General features: G+C 40.7%; 2 protein-coding genes and 1 long non-coding RNA gene across 3 annotated transcripts in view; 1 reads left to right on the forward strand and 2 right to left on the reverse strand.

Annotated features, from left to right (window-relative positions):
* Nucleotides 1-6,995: 6,995 nt before the first annotated feature.
* LOC147758436 (uncharacterized) overlaps nucleotides 6,996-20,714 on the reverse strand; it is a 73,576-nt gene continuing 59,857 nt past the window's right edge. Inside the window, exon 5 of the long non-coding RNA XR_015319140.1 lies at nucleotides 6,996-7,130. This is a non-coding gene — a long non-coding RNA (uncharacterized LOC147758436). The remainder of the gene's footprint in view (nucleotides 7,131-20,714) is intronic.
* Nucleotides 7,124-20,714, forward strand: part of LOC111249520 (uncharacterized) — a 158,549-nt gene continuing 144,958 nt past the window's right edge. The window contains exons 1-2 of the mRNA XM_022803513.2: nucleotides 7,124-8,447; nucleotides 8,970-9,078. Of these exons, the coding sequence (XP_022659248.1) occupies nucleotides 8,040-8,447; nucleotides 8,970-9,078 (517 nt within the window). The 5' untranslated portion in view covers nucleotides 7,124-8,039. The remainder of the gene's footprint in view (nucleotides 8,448-8,969; nucleotides 9,079-20,714) is intronic.
* Nucleotides 9,733-12,017, reverse strand: Ak6 (adenylate kinase isoenzyme 6). The gene has a single exon (XM_022803582.2). The coding sequence runs from the start codon at nucleotides 11,671-11,673 to the stop codon at nucleotides 11,134-11,136; it is 540 nt and encodes a 179-aa protein (XP_022659317.1). The 5' UTR covers nucleotides 11,674-12,017; the 3' UTR covers nucleotides 9,733-11,133.

Raw genomic sequence — 20,714 nt, forward strand, 5'->3', positions numbered from 1 at the left:
TGATATGTTGTCTTTTGATACCAGAGAAACAACGGTATTTTGTATGACAAAACCACAAACTGCGCATGGCAAAGGCAAAAGGCTCGTGTTCGGAATATGAATGAAGGCTCCCAGTGTCTTCACATTGGACGAACCCCCACCGAGGTTATACGCCTTCTTGATTGCCCGAAGCGATTTTGCCGGTTTTCATGCTGCTTCCAAAGAAGGTTTTCATGCAAGCAATGCGGAAGATTCATTACAGGGATTAGATCCAAAGCGTTTAAAAATCATTAAAAGGGCCATTTCTGATTATCCGAAAGCTTATATGCGGAACTGAGCGTCTGTTTTCGAAGTACAGAAAAACAGTATCTTTCATCAATTAGGTTGCCCATATAAGCCTCAACGGTGATTTTTTAGACTTTGATTTTTTTCGGACCTTTTAGTTTTTCGACCGTTTCGAGCCGAATTTAGCGTGCTCGGGCGAGATTTCAACAAGTTTGTACGCGTGAATATAAATTTACTTACGATTATTATTTCATTAAAGAATTATACGCATTTTGGGAGATGTAATTTTTAACTCGAAATTTTTTAATTTTGCAATTTAATCGAAACCATAGCTGAAGCAACTTGAAATTACATTGAAACTTACGCAAAAAAGATGATTTTTGTTTAGATGTAGCATGAAAGCAGGCGGTATCTTTGATGTTGACCATGCTCTATATATACAAAACTTTTGATACGTAAAGCTGTTTATTCAGCTACGATATCAATAAGTCTGTATCCATAACAAGCTTCGTAAAAATTAAGCCCTATAATTTTGTAGTATTTGCCAGAGCTTATGAAATTAAGCGTTATTAGATTACTTACTCGGAATGCTCTGTGCAAAAATATGTTCTTTCGGGTACAGTGCAGAGATACGTTAGCACGGACCTGTACATTGATTCGGTCCAACATTATCTATAGCGGCTGGGAAGATCACCAACTGAAGAAAGTACTGTGCAGTTTGCTATACTTCAAGTGTTTATACCTAGACTGCCTGTTAACTTCAAACTTCGATTAACTTGACACCTGGAATTTATTTAGATGGCAATGTCTACTTTTCAGAAAGGCTAATGCTAGGTTTTTACAAGGCGAATGTAGAGCAGGTCTAGCATTTACTATAAATGTAGCAGAGTTGAAAGCAGCCGAATACTATTTACCTTGTTTATATTTTGATAGAAATTATGACAAGGTCTACCAGTTCATACTGGTAAATTTCTATGCGAGCAATAATGGTATTGAGCCAAACAATAGTAACGTTACTATGGCGTTGTTGGCTTTTCGATCTCATTTACGAGGATTCGTCCTCTCGTGTATTCATTCTTCTCGACGATCTCTATAAAATAATTGATTTTTCCCTGTGAAGCAGAGTAGAGCCTTGTCGGACATTTTTCAGAAACAGCAAACCATACTTCGTTTCAGTTTCCGTGTCCTACTCAAGTTTTTCATTCACTGCCTCTTTTTGAAACAGAGGCCATTGTTACGGTCGTGATAATACCATCAAGCTGCAAATATTCTTTTAATTCTGTCAAGAAGTTCAGATGGAATAAAAAATTATAATATATAAATATTTTTTCTTCCATGAAATTCATTTGAAAGATCGATAGTTTTTCAATTGAGTTATTATCGTTATTGTTATTCTACGAATATTTGAGTTGATTAGATGTTATATTGACTTGAAACATAGCTCAAACATCGGCGGTATAGGCATTAGCTATAAATTAAATTTATCTTCCTTTAATTACATAATTTTTCACAGATAAACATCGTACCACAGTTTGCTCTGAAAACATTTACATAGCACCAAGCAAGTAGTAACAATAATCTCATATATTAAAATGTTTACTAAAAACATCACCAAAAACTTAAATGAGTGAAATGTTATTATTGCTAGATATTTGGTTCCATACGATATAGACTTTAAGATAGTATAGGCGGTGTCAATATGACATTTAGCGCACATGTCGTTAGGAACTCGTACAGGATGCTTCAGGACTCGAGGTAAGTTATAAGGGAAGTTGTAGACCTCATAGTCTTTCCCAGTGGGCTATCTGGAATTTGAGCTCTTAAAGTTGAAATTATGAAAATTATGAAAGAAAAAGTGATATACCAGATATACTTTTAGGAAGTAGATGATTGTGTTGGAAATGCTTGGAAAAGTAAAAGTATGTGCATGAAGGATGAGAGGCGCAGACTCTCTCCTACATGCACACTGATGTCAAACTTCAGCAACTCTGGGATAAAGTAAGTTAAGATGAATTCAGTGCAATCGTGCGATGTGGCAGAATTGAACGAGCAGTCAACTTTTTAGCCAAATTATTCATGAACATCACAGAAAGTGGTCGAAGTAGTGATCGTTAACTCACCGCACGCTTAGTGCGAACACCTATTTTCTAAGATATCGAGTATTTCAAGCCGATAACGAGTGCCTCAGTGAAAAACATTTTTACTGACCGAAATACAAGAAAATCAATCCATCGCTTGAAAATCAATACTTTTCATCTACTTTCATTAAAAAAAATAAATAGAACTCGCTAAGTGGGCCCACTGCAAACAACAGGCCCCCAAATGTTAATAAAATAATTCTAAATATTGATGTTCAAATAGAAACGCACGACAATATCAAAAGGAGCTAAACTACTTAAGCTGATAGTCTGAAGCCTACTTGGTAACTCTGACCGCAGGATTTGTCCCAGAAATACCCGCTACCTTCGAAAACATCTGTCAGTAAGTTTTTACCATGTCAAGGGCGCGTTATACTTAAGGACTGTCATTTCAAATATTTATTGTAGCATCAACACTTGGCTACGATGGGTAATGAACTACTACTTCACAAAGCAGTGAATTGTTTGGATGAAATGCCACGTTTTTAACAATTGAAGCATGTTTTAGAAAAACTTCCGCAAGTTTCAATGGTCTTGGAGTGACAGCAATGAAAGAACAGAGTCTTACCTTTGCACGAATCTTAAGCGTTCGGCCATGGTAGAGATCTTTCGACAAATCAATTTGTTAGACAATCACATAATTCCACAGGGATACTGGCTAAGTCTTTTTTTTAATAAATTTTTATTTCCCTAGATAAAATGAATACTGGTGCCCCATGGTTTTATAATTTAAAGTGCTTCAATTAATGGATTCTGTCAACTCCTCCTTCAGTTTTGAAACACCCTGTATATGTATATACGTTCATCGAAAAAAACTGCTACAATTTACAAAAGAAGACTTAGGCGCGGTACTAAGTTTTTGAATATTGCTTCCGTGATTGCTTCCATGGGAAGACATCGTTCATGAACTATTTTGTTGTTATACATTTTTCTAAAACATCTCTTTTAGCTTTAGCTAGCACTCAGAAATGGCTATAATTTTAATTTGGTTTCTGCTACAGTGGCGCTTATATGCAATCTTCTCTGCGAATATATAAATCAAGATCTCTGACCCAGTAAGTCCGTAAAATCCAGTTGGAACGTCGTGTCAACTATTACGTCTGCTGTATATTCTGGACATTTTGGAGGCGTAAACGTAAACCTAAGTCTTTAACTATAAGCCTGCCGACATTTCATGTATATCGATATTAACTACGCCTGGTAAAAATAACCGATCCATAAAAAATCTATCGTTTTTCTATGAATAAACGTAGATTTTCCATGGTGTTAAGATCGATGGCTACATCAAGTTCGAATACGTGTATTTGTAAAAAAAATTGCAAGCCAATTGACATCCAGTGGTAAATTTAGTGATAATAAATCTGCATTATGGAGCTTAAGATTTACATTACCTATGCTAAAATCTTGTTTTGTAGTCCTATACTCAACTGTGAAACGGCGCACTTTTTAAAAGAAAGTATTAAATCTAATCTTTTAGTTCATTCGTAAAAGTCTACCAAAGCTTGGTGCATAACAGAATTCTCTTGTAAGCAATATTCAGGTCCGTATATTTTCGCCGATATTGACGGCGGCGTATGTGTACAATGGAGAGTCTATGTACAATGCATGATGTCCCGAAGACGTTCACCCATTACACTAGCACTCACGGAATACTGACCATTTACACGTATTTTGAAAGTTTTAAATTGATAAACGCTTTCCCTCAACGAGCGGAAGACGGTCAGCGATTTCCAGTATATAACGCATTCGAAAACAAATTTGAACTCGAAGTTCACAGTACCGAGGGATCGAGACTCGCTACATTAGGTGTCCCAGTCAAATTGAATATCCAGCTACAATGTTCTTCCGTATTTTTGTCTACAGAAGAATTGTGTATTGATATTTTTGATAATTTTTGAGTGTAGTTTGAGCCGTAATAATTTTCAGGATTTTACGCGCAATAGCAGTTACTGGCACCGGTCAAATACTCGAAGGATCTATTTTTTAACGTTTTTTTTTATAGACACAATAGTTATCCTAAGGATTTCTAGTATTCCTCATTCGTCGGAGGACTTTTGAAAGATTGATGAGAGCGACGTGTTATTAATTAACAATCCAAGCTTTTGATCGTGACTAAAAGCATAAGAAGAATCTGGCGTTTTATTTGCTTTGAACTGTAACTTCTTCAGATGTTGCCAGATGTTTATTGCACAGACAACGACGGCATCGTCAGCATTCTGAAGAGGTCCTGCTCTTGCGAACGTTTTCAAATTTCATCGATGGCCTATGTCTTTTTTAAGTGTTTTTCAGGTTTTCGACCTTCTCTCTATTGCTTGTGGTGGATATTCCATAGGATCTACAAGTTACATTTAGAGAGTCCCTTGACGCGATCCTTTTGCGACCATAGTCTTGAACGCCTTCACAGTACAGACTGCATAGTGTTCCCTAGTACCGCGTTGGGTTTTCGTATTCTTGGCTATTGGAGTTGTATCCTTGTTTTTAGGCTTGACGTGCTTTTTTAATCCACTCAAGTATGAAAAAGACGTCTGAATTCTTTTTATCCGTAGGGAACAGATTTAAACGCTCATTTTTGAGGCTGACTTATCGTTACATAGAACAACATACAGTATAAAAGTGGCTCTTTAGTCGTGACGAATTGATCCTGGTGTGTATTATGTATTTGAGTAAGATATTTTATTTAGACATTTCTCAGCTGTTCCGGGTCATAACAGAGTTTCTTCCTTGATTTTTGGTTGACTGAGATCATCCGACATTACATTAGCATGCTGTGAATCTGCGAGACCTTCTAGCTCCACGGTTAGCTTCTTCATGTAATTTAGCAGCCGTTGGAGTTATACTATTGACAAAAAATAGATCAATGTTAGATACATCGCACTATCGTGGAAGGTAAGGTCGCAGACGACTATCTGAGATGAAAATTCGGTAATTTTGATGTTGGCACACAGAAATATACTTTGGCATCTTGTTGTAACAGATCGCTGCAAATTACGTTGTCGTAGTTTACGTCTGTCATAGAAATTAGTCCAATTTCCACGAATACTAAGATTAGATGTATTTATTCGTGAGTGTCGAAGTGATTGTGCAGTCTTTCAGCAGTTATACTTGTGCATATTCTCGTTACACGCAATTCCCTCGTGTTTATCTATATTTACGCTACGATATATATTTAAGTACGATGAAGGAGTTTCTGTTAAAATACTAGTCCTGCTAGCACTAGTAATACTGCTAGTACTTTTTTTTTATATTACTATCTTTGTGTCTTCCCCTTATTAGCGATTTTGCCAACTTTTGTCACTGTCTTATTTCTCATAAGTCTTTTTGAGCTGAAATCCCTGAAGAGTAACTCTATTGATACTCCAGTCTCGTTGTATCTTTTTTTTTGCCGAGAACACGTCGAACATAACTTTCCGAACGGTTTTTTTGTAAACTGTTGCTGACTTTATTGAGGGCTTGTACCTGCTCTACTAACCGATCATTCGTCTTTGTGAGCCATTCCACTGACAGCTTTACCTCGTCGCTTTCCTGCTCAGGATATGTATATGACGTACTTGTAAGATATTCGAAATAAAACACAGAAGATATTTTTCTGAGACCAGACCTGCACTTGTGGAAGGCTCTTCAAAAATGTTTGTATAGGCTATCAGATCGTCGGTTGTTATTAGAGAAATCAATCTAAGATAGATGCCATATTTATTAAGTATATATCGATTAGTTAGTGATTCTCTGAGTTGATAACTCATGGTAGAGTCAAATTGTCTATTCTGATCTTGAAGCAGAACGATATCATTGAAGTTATCGAACTGCAGTAATATCTTGTCTATTTGAAGTTGAAGTCATTTTCAAGTCTTTTTTTTTTCTTATTTATGTTAGAACTCTAAACTGGCCTCTAGCTCGATGCCTTAAGTATTGTAACATAACAGCTTTTAAATTTTCAACCATTTCTACTGTTCACGTTCATTGAGCATATCGTCAAACTGGCTGGTAATCTTATACTAGGATTCTGGTACAAGTGCTATAAATTGAGGTGAACATATGGCAACGTATTTTTGAATAAACAGATTTTACAGTGGATTCTTAAGGTGAAGACGCTCGCTTAAATATTTCACAAATTTAGGTCTTCAAGATGAAGAAGATTGCTTGAAGAATAGATTTTTTTTGGGTTAACTAGATATTATAATTTTTTCAACATTGAATAATAATTTCAATTTTTTTGGCTTTTTAACTAGTAGTTGATTTTTTTGCGTGATTGTATATTGAGACATATATTTTCGATATCCATAGTATCTTTGAACATAGAGAAACTTGAAATGTATATTTAACGTAATATATATATATATATATATATATGTATAGTCGTTTATTTACATATTAAAATATTTAGTTAAAAAAATTATTAAAGACAATAGCGTTCAGTATATTAATTGTCTAAATGTCATTCCTCAAATCATCATAGCCCGAATGGTATGTTCACCTTCTAATAGGAATTACATTTGGGGTGGGTGCATTTTCAGCCTTAGCCCGTTTTGAATCGGCGGTGTACGCTGTGCTACCGCAGCTGTAAGCAAAAACGAAGATGTTCCGCATTGCCATGGTGTTCGCAGTGTCCAGTCAGCAATGGTCGATGCTGTCGACGTTTCATCTGATGCCTCTAGCGGAGTGCCAACCCAGCTCGCCTTTTAACCCATTGGCGACTAGGCAATTTTATCATTAGTAGTAGCATTATTGTTTCTAGCAAAGACAGAAATACAACAGCAACGAGTAGAAAGTTGATCGTTATCGACTTCTCAATGCACGATTTTGTTTTTGCAACGAGTTTCACCGAATTGAATTTTTCCATTCAATGAAAAGTTTTCAACTTCGTTTACTGTTATTTACGTTGTTATTTATGCTGCCGCTGGCACCGTTTCTGTTAAGTTAATGTTTCATTCTATTGATTATTAATATAATTATCCCAACTATTGAGAATATTACATTCACGTAATCGAACGTAACGACGCAGACTACGCTTACGGTCTCCGGTATGAAGTTGCTCACGTTCGTATTGGTTTAAGCAAGAAAACAGGAAGATTTTCGGAAGAAGCTAAAAAAGAGAGACTACGGATATATGTAAGAGGTTATAGAGAAAGAGTATTTATTGTTGGTTCTACCACTATGAGGGCCGTTACCACCCCAGAAGGTTGACGAGTAATACACGACAATTGAAGAAATCTAGTTAATTGTTATTAGACGAAAGATGATAGAAAGAATAAACGTTTAGAGTTTGTCGAAACATTCTGCATGCAACGATATACGAAAATAGTTCGTTCGATTTTTTATAATCGCCACCAAAGACCAAAAAAAATTGGTGGTTTAGAAAAAATACAATATCGTAGATTTTTTTGCATGCTAGCGCTTGCACAAAAATACACTCGATTGAAACGTACGGACCAAGAAAGGCATAATCGTCTACTTTGCTTAAACGGTGATCCTGGCAGCCTTAAACAGGTACAAACTCATTAGCTTTTAAGCTGCACTTCAGCCTTAAAAAGAAATAAACCTTTCCTTATCTGTGGAGCGTTCCCAGCCCACTTTGCCTTGCATTGCATTACGTGGTCACGAGTCTTCTTCGAGACCGTTTCGAAATAACAAATACACAATATGCCGTACATCGACGATGACCTTTTATGGTGTCAGGAGCAGAGTGACAAAACGATGACAGAGTTGACCAATTTGTCATGCCTGGACACCACGATCACGCTTGTATCAACCGGACCAACTCCAGTTGAAGGCACGCTCACGGAGCTCAGCCACACCGACCTCACAGGGCTCGCAACAGCTCCGGACGCGGAAGAGTCCGAAGAGCTCTTAAAGTCGCTTAACGATTCGCATCTCGACAATATCGAGTCTATCTTTGCCGATCTCGAGCCACAAAGCAAACAATTAGACAATCTAACCATTCTTGGCGACCTACCGCCGCGGCGACGAAAGCGTAGGAAAAGTGCGGATAGTACGTCACATCTGACGCCAACCATTGCCCCTCTGCAAGCCGATGACACATTCTCAACGGTAAGTTTCACTAATGTAAAAATAAGGTTACATAAAGTCTTAAAACCAAATTAAATAGTTAGTTAAATTAATTATATCACCGAAATTGAAGTTTCTGAGACTAACCGTTCCGTTTTACCAATATGTTATCTATTGTCGCTTCATCTGGATTTCTGCCGGTGCATCCATGTAGCATCTTGAAACAGCTCTAAGAGGATCAGTGTACCATGTGGTTATGTTTAGCACTTACAAATCTCATGTAGATCTATCTTTGTCGTAGAAAAGTCAACCAGTATTACTAAATAGACAATATGAGACTTTCTATGAACCTTATCTGATTTAAGCAAAATTAGTCTGTTTATTTGGCATTTGCTACGTAATATATATATATATTATATGACTGAAAATAAATATACGTCTTCCGTCATCGAACCCAGTTTCCATTAAGCTGCCTACATGAGATGGCAAAGAAACTACCATTGCTTAAAAACTCTTTTTGTTGTTTTTTTTTTTTACAAATTTGTGGGTTCATATTCACGGCAGGTTCAAGTAAAGGTTGAGCCTGGAGATCTGGACGGACTTGACGTCTATATCAAACAAGAACCGAGCAATACAACACCCGACAGCGGAACAACAGATATCAGCGATTTACGTAAGTAGCTAAATTACAATTTGCATGACTGTATAGTACACGTACAATAGGAAATTGGGAGCCTAAATAAAGAAATAGAAATGTCTGTTTTGTATTCTAAGATGTTATATATATATATATATATATATATATATATATATTCGTAGATGAAAAGGATGTATACATGGAACTGTAATAGGCACGTCTTTTCCTGAAGATCTATATTTCGTAGCTGAACCGGATACGACTGAACCTTTGCAACTCTATTATAGAAAAATAAATTATTTTTTTTGATAAAACAGATAGGTCGACCGCTTCGGTATTGGGTTCCCAGTTTTGAGCCCGATTATTAATTACAAAGTTTTTATTTTTTTTGTTTATGTGGAAATGTATATCAATTTCGTTTGTCCTAGAGACAGTTACACAGGGCTTAATGGCTTGCCTAGCTGTTGCCTACCCGAGCCAAAGAGTAGACATTGAATGGTAGAATAACAAGAATTATTATATCTAGAGTTTACGAATCTTTATGAGTTTTGAAAATACTCTATTCGAAATTTTCACTGCTTTCAAGTAATTTTTTTTTTATAGACAGGCCACGGTTTTACCACACATAGAAGATTTTTTTTGTCATATTGTCGTTGTAAACTTTCGTCCAAAACTAAAACAGCGGCAAGATCCTTCTATTTATTATATGACTCTATTTTATTACAGAATCATGTTTTACATAACTATACTGCGGTAATGAACATAGAGGAGTGTTCGTGACTTCTAGAACGAGGTGATAGTTAGGAATTCCGGCATAATCTTCACACAATTACTGCTCGATTTATATTAAAGAGTATAAATGATTCTACTAACGATTAGTTAAGTAAGATATAACCCGTGGCATCGAAAATATTCAAGGAAGGAGAATTATTGAAATAATTTTAATTTCAAAATAATGACGGCATTTGGGGGCATGTGTCTCAAGCCAATTATTTTAGCTGCCCTTATATCCATGATGCTATACTGTCTACAAAGAAATTGTCGAAGACGTTTCCCTAAGTCAACGGTGCGCGTTGCTTTATTATTATTCAGGTTTATAGTTAGTATAGCCACGTTCTTACTTGAATGTTTTCTAGAACATCTGGATTTTTACCAGCCATTACAGCAACCTCGTGGATCATGTAGTGAACTGTTCGAAACAAAGATACCCGTATTTATTAGTTTACGACCTCATTTTCAGGAAATACGTGCCCTCGATATACCTGGCACGCTTATATTTATATTGACAACGTATAAACGTACGTGAAGCTAAATACTGAAACGTAGTTTTAGTATGCAGGAAACTTCACAACAGTGTACTTTTTATTTTTTTTTTCAAGTTTTGTTGACGTTTTTTGATTCGTTGACTTTTCGCATTTGACAATACTGAGATAGTTAACGCGAGCAGTCTTGCGTCGGATCTTTTTACTTTGCCTGGGACGTATGTATATCAACATTAGCTGCCGAAGCGAACGAGAAAATTATGTTTGCAGGCATATTGCATAGTTGTTCGAATAATATGGCTCGCGAATTCGTGATTGCTGGTTCGTCCTTCATGGCAACAAGGTACAAAGAAGCGCTCCTCGCTGGAAGAATCGCGTAACAAATGTTGCTTGCAAAGCCTATTTTTCTCAAATCGTTTTCATTTCCAGCTAACATTGATATCCAATATCTACGTTCCAACAGCGATCGATTAATTTGATCACTTCGCTCTATCAAAGTTCCCCTTTTAATAACCGTAGACATATTTATATACAGAGCTGCTGTTAGTTAACTCAGTTCTAGGGCAAGTCAGCTGTTACCAGTTGAAATATTGGATACGCCGCAGTACGCGCCACCTGCCAATAGGATTATCATGTCGTACTGCGATGGTTGAAGATAAAAACCTGTTTCAACAACAACATTGGTAGACTGGCGCTGCATGCACCATGCATGAACCTGGGCCTGGCACCGGCCAGGTTTATCACATCCAGCAGCCCTTGACGGCCGAGTAACGCTTTGCTATGCCTAAGTTTTTACGGCATGGTGAGAAAATTCAACGTGAACAAAGGGTTATCGATTCGATGCCGCGTTTCGCCAGCTCTCAATCCAAGTGCAGATTCTCTCAAGATTCTCTTCCATCTGATCCGGAGTGTCACTCATAAGTTCGTGTACAATTTCCTCGTCATATGCTGACTTGGCCTCGTCCAGCAGCACTTGGAAGATTTCGCACTGAACATTATCTTCAAGCTTCTTGCCCTCGTAACCACGATGCACTAGTCGATCGTAGAGCAGTTTTGTATTAGTGCGCAGTACGAATACAACGTCAAACCAGCGTTTTGGAAAGAAGTCACAGCCATGGTAATCGACAATTTTCCCTCCAAAAGGTTCACTCATGCGATCCTCCATCTCGTCCATAACCTTCTCCTCATCGAGAATGGCGCAGTCGTACTGCTCATCGTACGCTTCATAACAGTTATTTGCTTTGGCTAATTCAGCAATGTTGATCCACTCAAGATCAGCCACACGATTAGCCAGCTCTGAGCACAGGGTAGTCTTGCCGGTTCCAGGTGTTCCGGTAATCAGTATATTTGGAACTGTTCGCCGTTCCATTTCTCGCACCACAGTTAGCCTAATTAGCTGGTCCACATGGACGAACTGGTGAGGCGGAGCACGTTACTGCCACGCAGAGAACGCACAGGAGAACATAGAAAATCTCACTTGCAACAGCCAGACTCGCCTACAGTTGCCAACATTATGCATCTAAATTCTGCATAGTTTTTGTTCGCACCGTTTGCAGATCGTTATCCTTCGATACGTATTGATTTTCTTACGAGGTTCGTAATTGTATTCCTGCAGAAATCGGCGAACCACGTGGGCTCGTGGCTCAGTTCGATCGGCTGACGACGCATTCAGTGTTATGATGTTGCGCTGCTGTCGCACCATTGTGGGGGGAAGTCTGTTTGTCGCTTCCGGGCTTGCGCGTGTCAGCGCCACGAGCGGCCGTTGTCGGTACTACCGAACTTGGGACTAGCGATAACTGACAAACGATCGCGAGATGGCGCCACACACCCTAAGGAAAACCAGCATAGGAGTTTTTGCCGTACATAAAATTGGAGTTTTCGTTGGTTAAGCAAGTACGTCTCACGTGAAAAGTGTGTTTGTTTGTCCAACCTCGAAACAGCAGCATTCCCACATACCACATACCTGTCTCCGTAAAGTAGCATAATAAAAGGATAATGGCGTTTTCCTAAAAGTAGCCAGCTTAGTTTTGCAAGAACTGGTGTCGATTATGTACCACAAAAATCACACTTGGAATCTTGTCGAAAAAGAATATATCGCTAATTAAGGCCCATCTTCCTTTTGCAAGTCTTTCCTGTTCGACCAGCTGGCCTGCAGAGTTATCGACACGCTGAGGAACGGCACCATAAATAATATTCGCTCATAGATTTGTGCTGTGGATTTGATCGACTGTATATAACATAATAGGATTATTACTATAGAGTTGTATTCTTGATAAAAGTACGAATTTTCTCAAGTCATAGCGTTTAACTTACCGGTGCCGAGCCGACCAAAGTGCGCGCACAATATATACAACAGACAACCCGTGATAGATGTAATGTAGCCGTTAATTCAATAATGGATTACGCTCATCTGATTATTCGTTATTGGTAAAGTATAATTAGATAAAATATGTCAGCGTATTACATCTAAAATATAGTTCAACGTCATTCTTTTTGTTACAACAATATTAATAAGTATGAGTTGCAATACCCGACGAAAATCTAAAATGACGTCAAAATTTTATTTACATTATTATTACGCCATTTGTTTTTAGCCAAATACAAGACCTTTAAGCGCATGTATATAAGCTAGTTAGTTAATTCGGTCTAGCGGCCGCCAAATTTAAATAATAAAAATGGTTAATATTAGTGTTTTAAATGATAGCGGTATATAACGAGGGAGTTCATGCTGGTCGTATAGAAAGAGAGCAGATTTAGAAACAAAATGTATATATTAATTCTGCGATTTGCTATTTGCCCCATTTCATTTTTCAAGGGTCAGTGGCATTTACGGTGTTGATATGGAGGGTGGCATAGCGTAGATATGTTTAGACTCGTATTAATTTATTTGAGGATTTCGATTATACCACATTAACGGTCAGAAATCTGAGCATGCCAAACCTGTTTTTATTTCAGTCATTTACACACAAGCGGGGCTTTATTCTCTTGGTCTGTGTCCAAATCGACTCGATTTGCCTTCACCGTCAAGAGTCGCTAGGCTGGTTAAGGTAAACTTTTCAACACCGACTTTATAAGAAATCGCCACCGACCACCTCTGAGAAGCATGAACATTACGAGAGCGAAAACGCCAATCAGATCAAGTATGGGTGCGCATTATATATATATAGCAGCGATGGCAGAGAAAGAGCTGAGACACCGCAGCGGGCTACGTCGATCGCTCGATCGAGGCGCTTGCCGCCATGCCGGGTAATCTCTATTAATAAGAAGTTCATTATATCGGTTATTATCGCCGACTGCCGGCACTGCTTTATCATCGTTTACGAACATTCATGCATTCTGCAGTGGCGATACGCCCAGATGACGGGAGCAACGGCGACGGCAGCAATATTGCCAGCGGCAAAATCTCAGATATTGTCTATTTCTGCTACTGGTAACGTCTTGAACTACGAGCAGTTTTAGTAAGTTTAACTACGTTACTTACTTAGTGATAAAGCATTCGGTTCACACACAAACGAACATATGGACGTTGTGTATCAGCTTTGTTTCCACGATTCTTTCTTCAATCCCCGCCTGGGATCTCTTCGACAAAAAAAAAACACCGATTTGACAGGATTGTGCGCCATAGTTGACTTGTAACGATTCCTTTGTTCGATTATGTAGTTTTGCCCGATTATCACCTCCTTAGCGAAGCAGAGCGTACGAATGGGGAGAAATCGAATGTTTCTTTCACATCAGCCGTGGAAACCGTTGGCCCTTAGCGTCATATTTCTATGATGTGTCATATCATATGGAACACGTGAGCGTACTCCATTCTCCAGTTGGTCTGGCATAGTATGAGTAGAATAGACTTGAAGGCTATGAGGAGTTCTTTGTGCGGCATGCACACGAACGAGCAGATGTCGATAAAGTTAGTAAGTCGAAATAATTATAGGGTAATGGAATATATGGAGTGACTATTTGCTTTCTTTTTGTGGACCCACTGCGATGACGGCGGCGGCGGTGGCAGCAGTGGTAGTAGCGTTGGCGATTCAGGCAAACGGCAGGACGAATGCCGTTGTCAACATGTTAATCGTTGTTCTTGTTATTGTTATTAACGTCTTCATCGTTAGCTGCATGTTTTCATGTGTATCTTGGTTGTATGCTAGAGCGCATGGTTCTGAATCCTGTGGCCGCTGCCCCTTGTGAGAATCGGAACGGATCGATTGATCTTCCACGAAATGTTTATCGTATCGTTACCAACGCCAGTGAGCGAAATAACAAAAAAAGTCCGCTGTGCTAGCAAACCAGTGAATAACATCGTCAACAGCCTTGATGTCGCCTACGCCTAACATGCTTCTCAGCCTTCCTTGTTCACTTGAGCCTTTCCTTGTTCCTGCTTAGTATGTTCAGATACCAACGTAGACAGTCTGATTCAGCTCTACTAGAATCATTGCTTATCAAATATTGCATCGATCAAAAATACCTAGAATTTCGTAAACAAAAAGAGACAAGTGGATGCAATGTGGATAAGCAGGATACGGGGGCATATCGAATGGACACCGATTTAAAATTTGTCGCGTGATGATTTTCAGCTGTTAAACAATGAGGGGTTGAAAAATGGTTTCTTTAATTTACGTGGCCGCCTTTGCGACTTCGGCGGAAGCAGTAGACGGGGCTAGCAGCAGGAGGGCAACGGCAGCCTTGAGGCGTTGACCACGGTGTCTGTCACTCGACTCGAGGGTGGTGGGAGCGATAGCCGCCATCGTTCGCTGCTTGGGTCATTAATGACTTGTTTATCGTTGGCCATTTTTGCTGGACGTCTGTATACGGGCACAGCTCCCACTACCAGAGGCTATTCAATCTATTGAAATGTGAAAGCCGACTAATGACTGACTTGTGGCCACCGATGGCAAATTACTGCCGCTGGCTCTTCCGTTCACTTACGTCCAAATTCATGATCTAAATAGTACGATGATTACAATAGGCAGTGGCAATAAATACTGTACAAATAACGCCACTAATGATAACAGAGAATGCTCACCTAGATAGCATCATGGTCAATCATATCAGCCGCTAGCCGACCTCTATTTCCGTGTTGAAGATGGAGAGCGAATTTTAGACGTACCTCTTTCGACGCACACCCGTCAAGGATTCGGCCATGACGGCGTCGACGAATCCAGCTTGTTCGCTTCGCCGAAAGATGTCAACAGACTATTCAACTTAAATTTGAAACGAAAAGTTACCACTGAAATCTTCAAAGGTCCAATGTTCTTCATAACTTCTAGTATAATATAACGACAATGCTTCGACGCTGCTATATTTGTTCATCAGGCGCCAGCATTTCTGTCAGGTGTCATCTACTATTTTTTAGCATTGCGGCTTATTTTTGGCCGCGTTGATTACGCGTAACATTAAACACTGATATGACGCAACGTGATATGTAACCCCCTTTTTTCACTGTTATACACGCATGACCATTCATGATATCCATCTGTAAACTACGCGTCAAATTATGCATTGGGTACGACGTAGAAGCTTGTCTGCGGCAAACTGTTCGCCGGCTTTTTGCCACACAACCCGTTGGTAACCACAATGATCTAGATTCATTCTATTCTGTGAATGTGTACATTGATGCGTGCCATTTTGCGGCTCTTGCATAACATGAATGTGCCGCCTTTCGCCCCCGAAACTTCTGGCAGAATCAAATCTTAGCCCAGCTTCGCATCGTCTCCACATGCACGAATAAAAAGTTCAGACTTAGCATTGTGGGCAGCATACGACTACGTGCCTATGTGGTTACTGAAGTAACGGATGCACACCCAACGAAAGGGAGATCAAAAGATTTGCGTAACGAAACCAGTGTCCTGATAAATGATGGAGGTGATTTGTAACTTGCAATTGTGTCTGCCGAAATTCTCCTCTAGTCAGGAACCATCAAAGGTACCGCCGCAGCGGTTCCTCACTTGCTCGTTCGCTTCCACTAGCTACTCGTGAGGCCGCTTTCACTGCGCAACGGTTGTGGATCGTCGACCTATGCAACGAACAACCTCAAAGAACTGCTGGATGCCGGGCGTTCAGTGTCCTCCAACTGGACATCCAATCTCAGATCTCGTGGCTCACTCCGTCAGCGAATGGCGAGATATCTTACTTAACAACAATACTTTAGGGATAGTGAAGAACAGCTAAAAGAAGATCTAGCCTACTGACATTTCGTATCACTTTAAGCCGCACCGCTAGGTAGGTAGTAAGCGTCGATAGAAGCATTGGTTCGTGTTCAATCGCTGTTCAACAACGTATTCTCCGTTTGAGTTTCCAAATCTTTCAGTCCATATAGCTAAACGAGAGAGCCGCTTGTGGGGAAAGAACCCTCCTATAATGATCGCATAATCTCTTCGAAGTGAACTATCTTACGGATTGCCGGTACTCTCACTCATGGGCAGTTCGGTTCGGCGAGTGAGGCTAGAAGGGTTGAATGGCGCCCAGATTAACACTTCGGCTATGCTTACGTGTGCTGGAAATAATTTGAAATCAATCATTAAAACTTCTGAACTTACAGCAACCTATTGCTTATTGCCGTTTCACCGTCTACATACTAGGTGCTATTATTTCTAAGTCATCTGTGACCAGTCAAGTGCTGTAGATGGAGGCCCTTTTTGCCGCGTATCTGTCCATATGTGCCATATAGAGTTTGTGACTATCTGCCGGGGTCGGCCATGAAGTCTGCTAGATTCAGGAGGTTCTGCTTGTGATAGCCGTACAGCAGAGCACGACCACGACAATGATGATGACAGTCATCGTAGCAGGATCAGCAGCAATGGTTACTAGCGTCACCACGTCAAACTCATTTTCTTCCTCCTCCAGTGCCTCTCCGACGCTCGGCCGCTGCCTGCGCCGATGCCGCCCTACGCTCCGCATCGCGATGGATGGTTACTACAAATAGGTAGCACTAGTACTGTCTAATGATAAGAGGCAAGAAACCATGTAGTGTTTGTAGTAGTAAAGATTGTTAGAGTGACCGCTAGCTGCTTTGTATCTCAATCTCGTCTAGTTCGCGCTTCTGCTAGACAGGAGAACTACAACGATGATAATGATATTCATGGTAGCGACGGCGACGAGGTAAACGCAAACGGAGCAATGGCCGCCTCAACCATCACTAGGCTCAACCCTCTCGTTCAGTTTAACCCAGTCTATCGTTCAGATGGAGGTTGCCGCTCGATCCCTGAGCGCAAAGCTATGAAAGTCCATCCAGGCAACCATCTGGTCTGAATGTCTCAATTTTTGTTCGCTCGTTTGCTCGCCCGTTCAAGATAAGTGCGCAGCGCTTCGTGCTGATGTGGTCATCGTGGTTCTCTATCGATTGCTGGCAGTAGTAAGTAGGTCGTAGCACTGGATATGCGGCCCACCATCGGCAGTTCGAGTTGTCTCATGACTTTCTTTCTCATTCATGTATCGTCTGGCATCGTGGCTCCGTCCATTGGTTAGTCGTCGGTCTGTAACTCTTTCGATCTGGATGTCTGGAGGCCGACTGCTGTGACTGACCACTATACTACACTAGTTAAAGTAGTTTATAGTAGAAGTGATAGTCCGTAACATTGGCTATTCGACGGATCTTAGGGCGAACACTTTCGTTGGTACTGAGTCCCTACTTGTATCGCAATCTTCCATGAAGAAGAGTTGGTTTGCGGTTGATTTGCACGATCTGTGCTTTCGCGAGGTGCTTTGGAGTCGACTCTCTGTGTCCTTTCGAGTGTCACTCGCTCGCCACTGAGCGGTTGCTGTAGACGAGCTAAAGAAGACGAATAGTCTAAACCACAGTAAAGGGATAGAAACACAATGTCACTTGTGAGTGGGCGGATGTGTGTTCTTTGTCCACAGTTAGTAATACAATTTCTTTCCTTCACCCTGATCCAGAAGTTCAGACAAGAGTGGCCGACCTGTGACGCAATCGTATGTCGGAAGCTACTATTCGGTCTCCGGCAAACAACACAAGATTGGCCGAAAATATCTAGTGGAGTTCTACATAAAAATGAGCAAAATTTTTATTTTGTAATCTTTCCGAGAGGTGCAATAAAGGTTCACATAAACGAGAGCTGTTTATAACTGATCTTCTATTTTCGATTTATTGCATCTCAACTATGGTCACAGTTTGGAGAGAACGTATCGGAGTGTGGCACGTCATTTTGTCCAAGGTCGTATGGAGGTTAGCTGAACTAATAATAAGGTATGGATTGCGCAGTAGGTTAGAGAATGGGGACGAGTTTTTTGGCGATTGCAGAGGCAAAGGCCATCCTTGTAGGTTTCAAAGGTTCGAAACGATGACCGCTAGCAACAAGCTTCAAGGCCAGAGGAGAGTCTGTTGCTCACTTCGTCCCTGGATCACACCATACGCGTCTGTCTGAACGATGGTTCAGCCCGGTTGGGTTTGGTGAGCTCGAAACTCAACGATGTTTCGCGCGTGACGCCCAGACCACAGAAATGCTGTCTAGTATTATTTTATTATCATTCTATAACTTAAAAATACTCAAAATAATTTTGTCAAACGCTTCCTGGCTGCATACACAGTTCGATATCATTTTGCTGACAAAAACATGGCGTATGACCTTTTGTATGATGAGTGTACCATGAGCGTCATTAGTCCTAAAAGTGATTTAACCAAATGTTGCACAAAGCGGAAGCGATGCTTGTTTTGTTTGATTATGGGGGTTTGTTCTAATTACGGCTGTCGATAATGTGAAATGATCGATAAGAGCCGCCGTGTGAAAGCGATTGTTCCATTCAAGTATTAGCTCGTCACCGCTTGGTGCACTGCTAACGGTTGACTGTGTTATTGGCTTTCGAAGTATAATTATATAAATAGATCAATTTCGCTCAGCGGGCAGTGCAGCCACAGTCAGCGAGAATGAAAAACAACGGGAAAACAGCGGTCCGATAGTCTTTTTATCTAGCTACCACGAAGATAACTATAGCTGGTCACTTCAGATAGCAATATGGCCTTTAACTCTCGCTAGGCAACACTCATTCTGTCGCTCGCACGCGAGTTCAAGGCCGTCGTGGCCGACTCGTCGAACATGGTAGTATAAACACGCGCGAGGGAGGTAAGATGGGAGGACTAACGAAAGTCGCGCGACAGAAGGGAGAGTCTACTTCACCTGATTAGCGATCGACAAGCTCTACGAGAGAGGTCGCCAAAGCGCGAAGTAAAGAACATCAGGCGAAGACGAAGGCACAGCAGCGGTGCTAAAAGTTAGAAAAAAAAAGGACGAAACTTTTATGAACGGCGATCCAGTGACGACACCTCATTCAGCCTCGAGGGCGGATAGTGTGTCCCAAACCGTTGCTTGGAGAACAGACGCTTCCTCGAACAGGCCTGCCAGTCTGCTGGCCTCTTTCTTTGAGGGATCGTCGACTGAGAGGCGAACGAGTCGAGAAGTGAGGGCGTGGCTGGACGAAATGCTTTGACTGGCTATTTTGATGAGAATTTCGTCTCGTTGGGTGTTACTCCTCTTTCTTCGAGGTAGCCCATATTCGCTCCTCGTTTAGTTCCTTGTCGTCATGATTTTTACCGTCGTTGCCTACCTTGCTGGAGAGATAGACGCACGACTGCAACATCAAACTTTAAGCTACAGAGCGATTTGTCGTGGCCAGCCTCCATCCACAGCTAGATCCCATAATTAGCTCGAGGAAAATAACACCAACAACGAGATGAGGAAGAAGATCATTATAAGTGGACCTCAATACGCTATAGCGCGACGGAGGGGAAAGGATCGTGAGGGCAGAGAGGACGATTATCTGGACAGCAGTATGTGCTATGAGAGATTTGATAAAGGGTAGAGCTTCAGAGAACTGGTTGCTAACGAAATAGGCAGCCAATAGATAACTGTATGGGCAGTGATATTAGTAGTGATAGCACCGGCAACAGAAAAAAGGCAAATCGTCCATCCGGTTTCGGTGTTGTGTACGAAAGCTGACACATCCAACGATCCTATAAAAAAGGAAAAAAAGAGTCGATAGACATTTATCATAACGGATTCGATTCAAGATAGTAATGGCGTAGGAACTGCGCGGTCCTCTGTCGGTGTACAAAGGTGTATCGTGTTGTCGTGTGTAGCTGCCCGGTGTGTCTCAAAGGTGCGTACATTATACTCCAATCAATGTCCTGACACTACTACTACGACTACCTTTTTTTCCATGAATAGCAGTAGAAGAACATAGTGTTGAAGCGCTATAGTCGGCGGATGAATTAGCTGATTGCACTCTTGCGCAGACGGCAATCCTCTGATCAAATTGTCAAAAGGGAAGAGACACAGTTAAAAGGGAAGCTCAGCTAGAGGGCGCTTACGCTGCCAGATAGCGCTGTTACTAGCCGCTGCATTAGCGGCGAGCGTATACGACTATCGTATGGTGTCGCACCCGCGGCGGTTCTTGACGACC

Source organism: Varroa destructor, unplaced genomic scaffold (assembly GCF_002443255.2).
Source record: "Varroa destructor unplaced genomic scaffold, Vdes_3.0 BEIS01000001.1, whole genome shotgun sequence".
Taxonomy (NCBI): Eukaryota; Metazoa; Arthropoda; class Arachnida; order Mesostigmata; family Varroidae; genus Varroa; species Varroa destructor.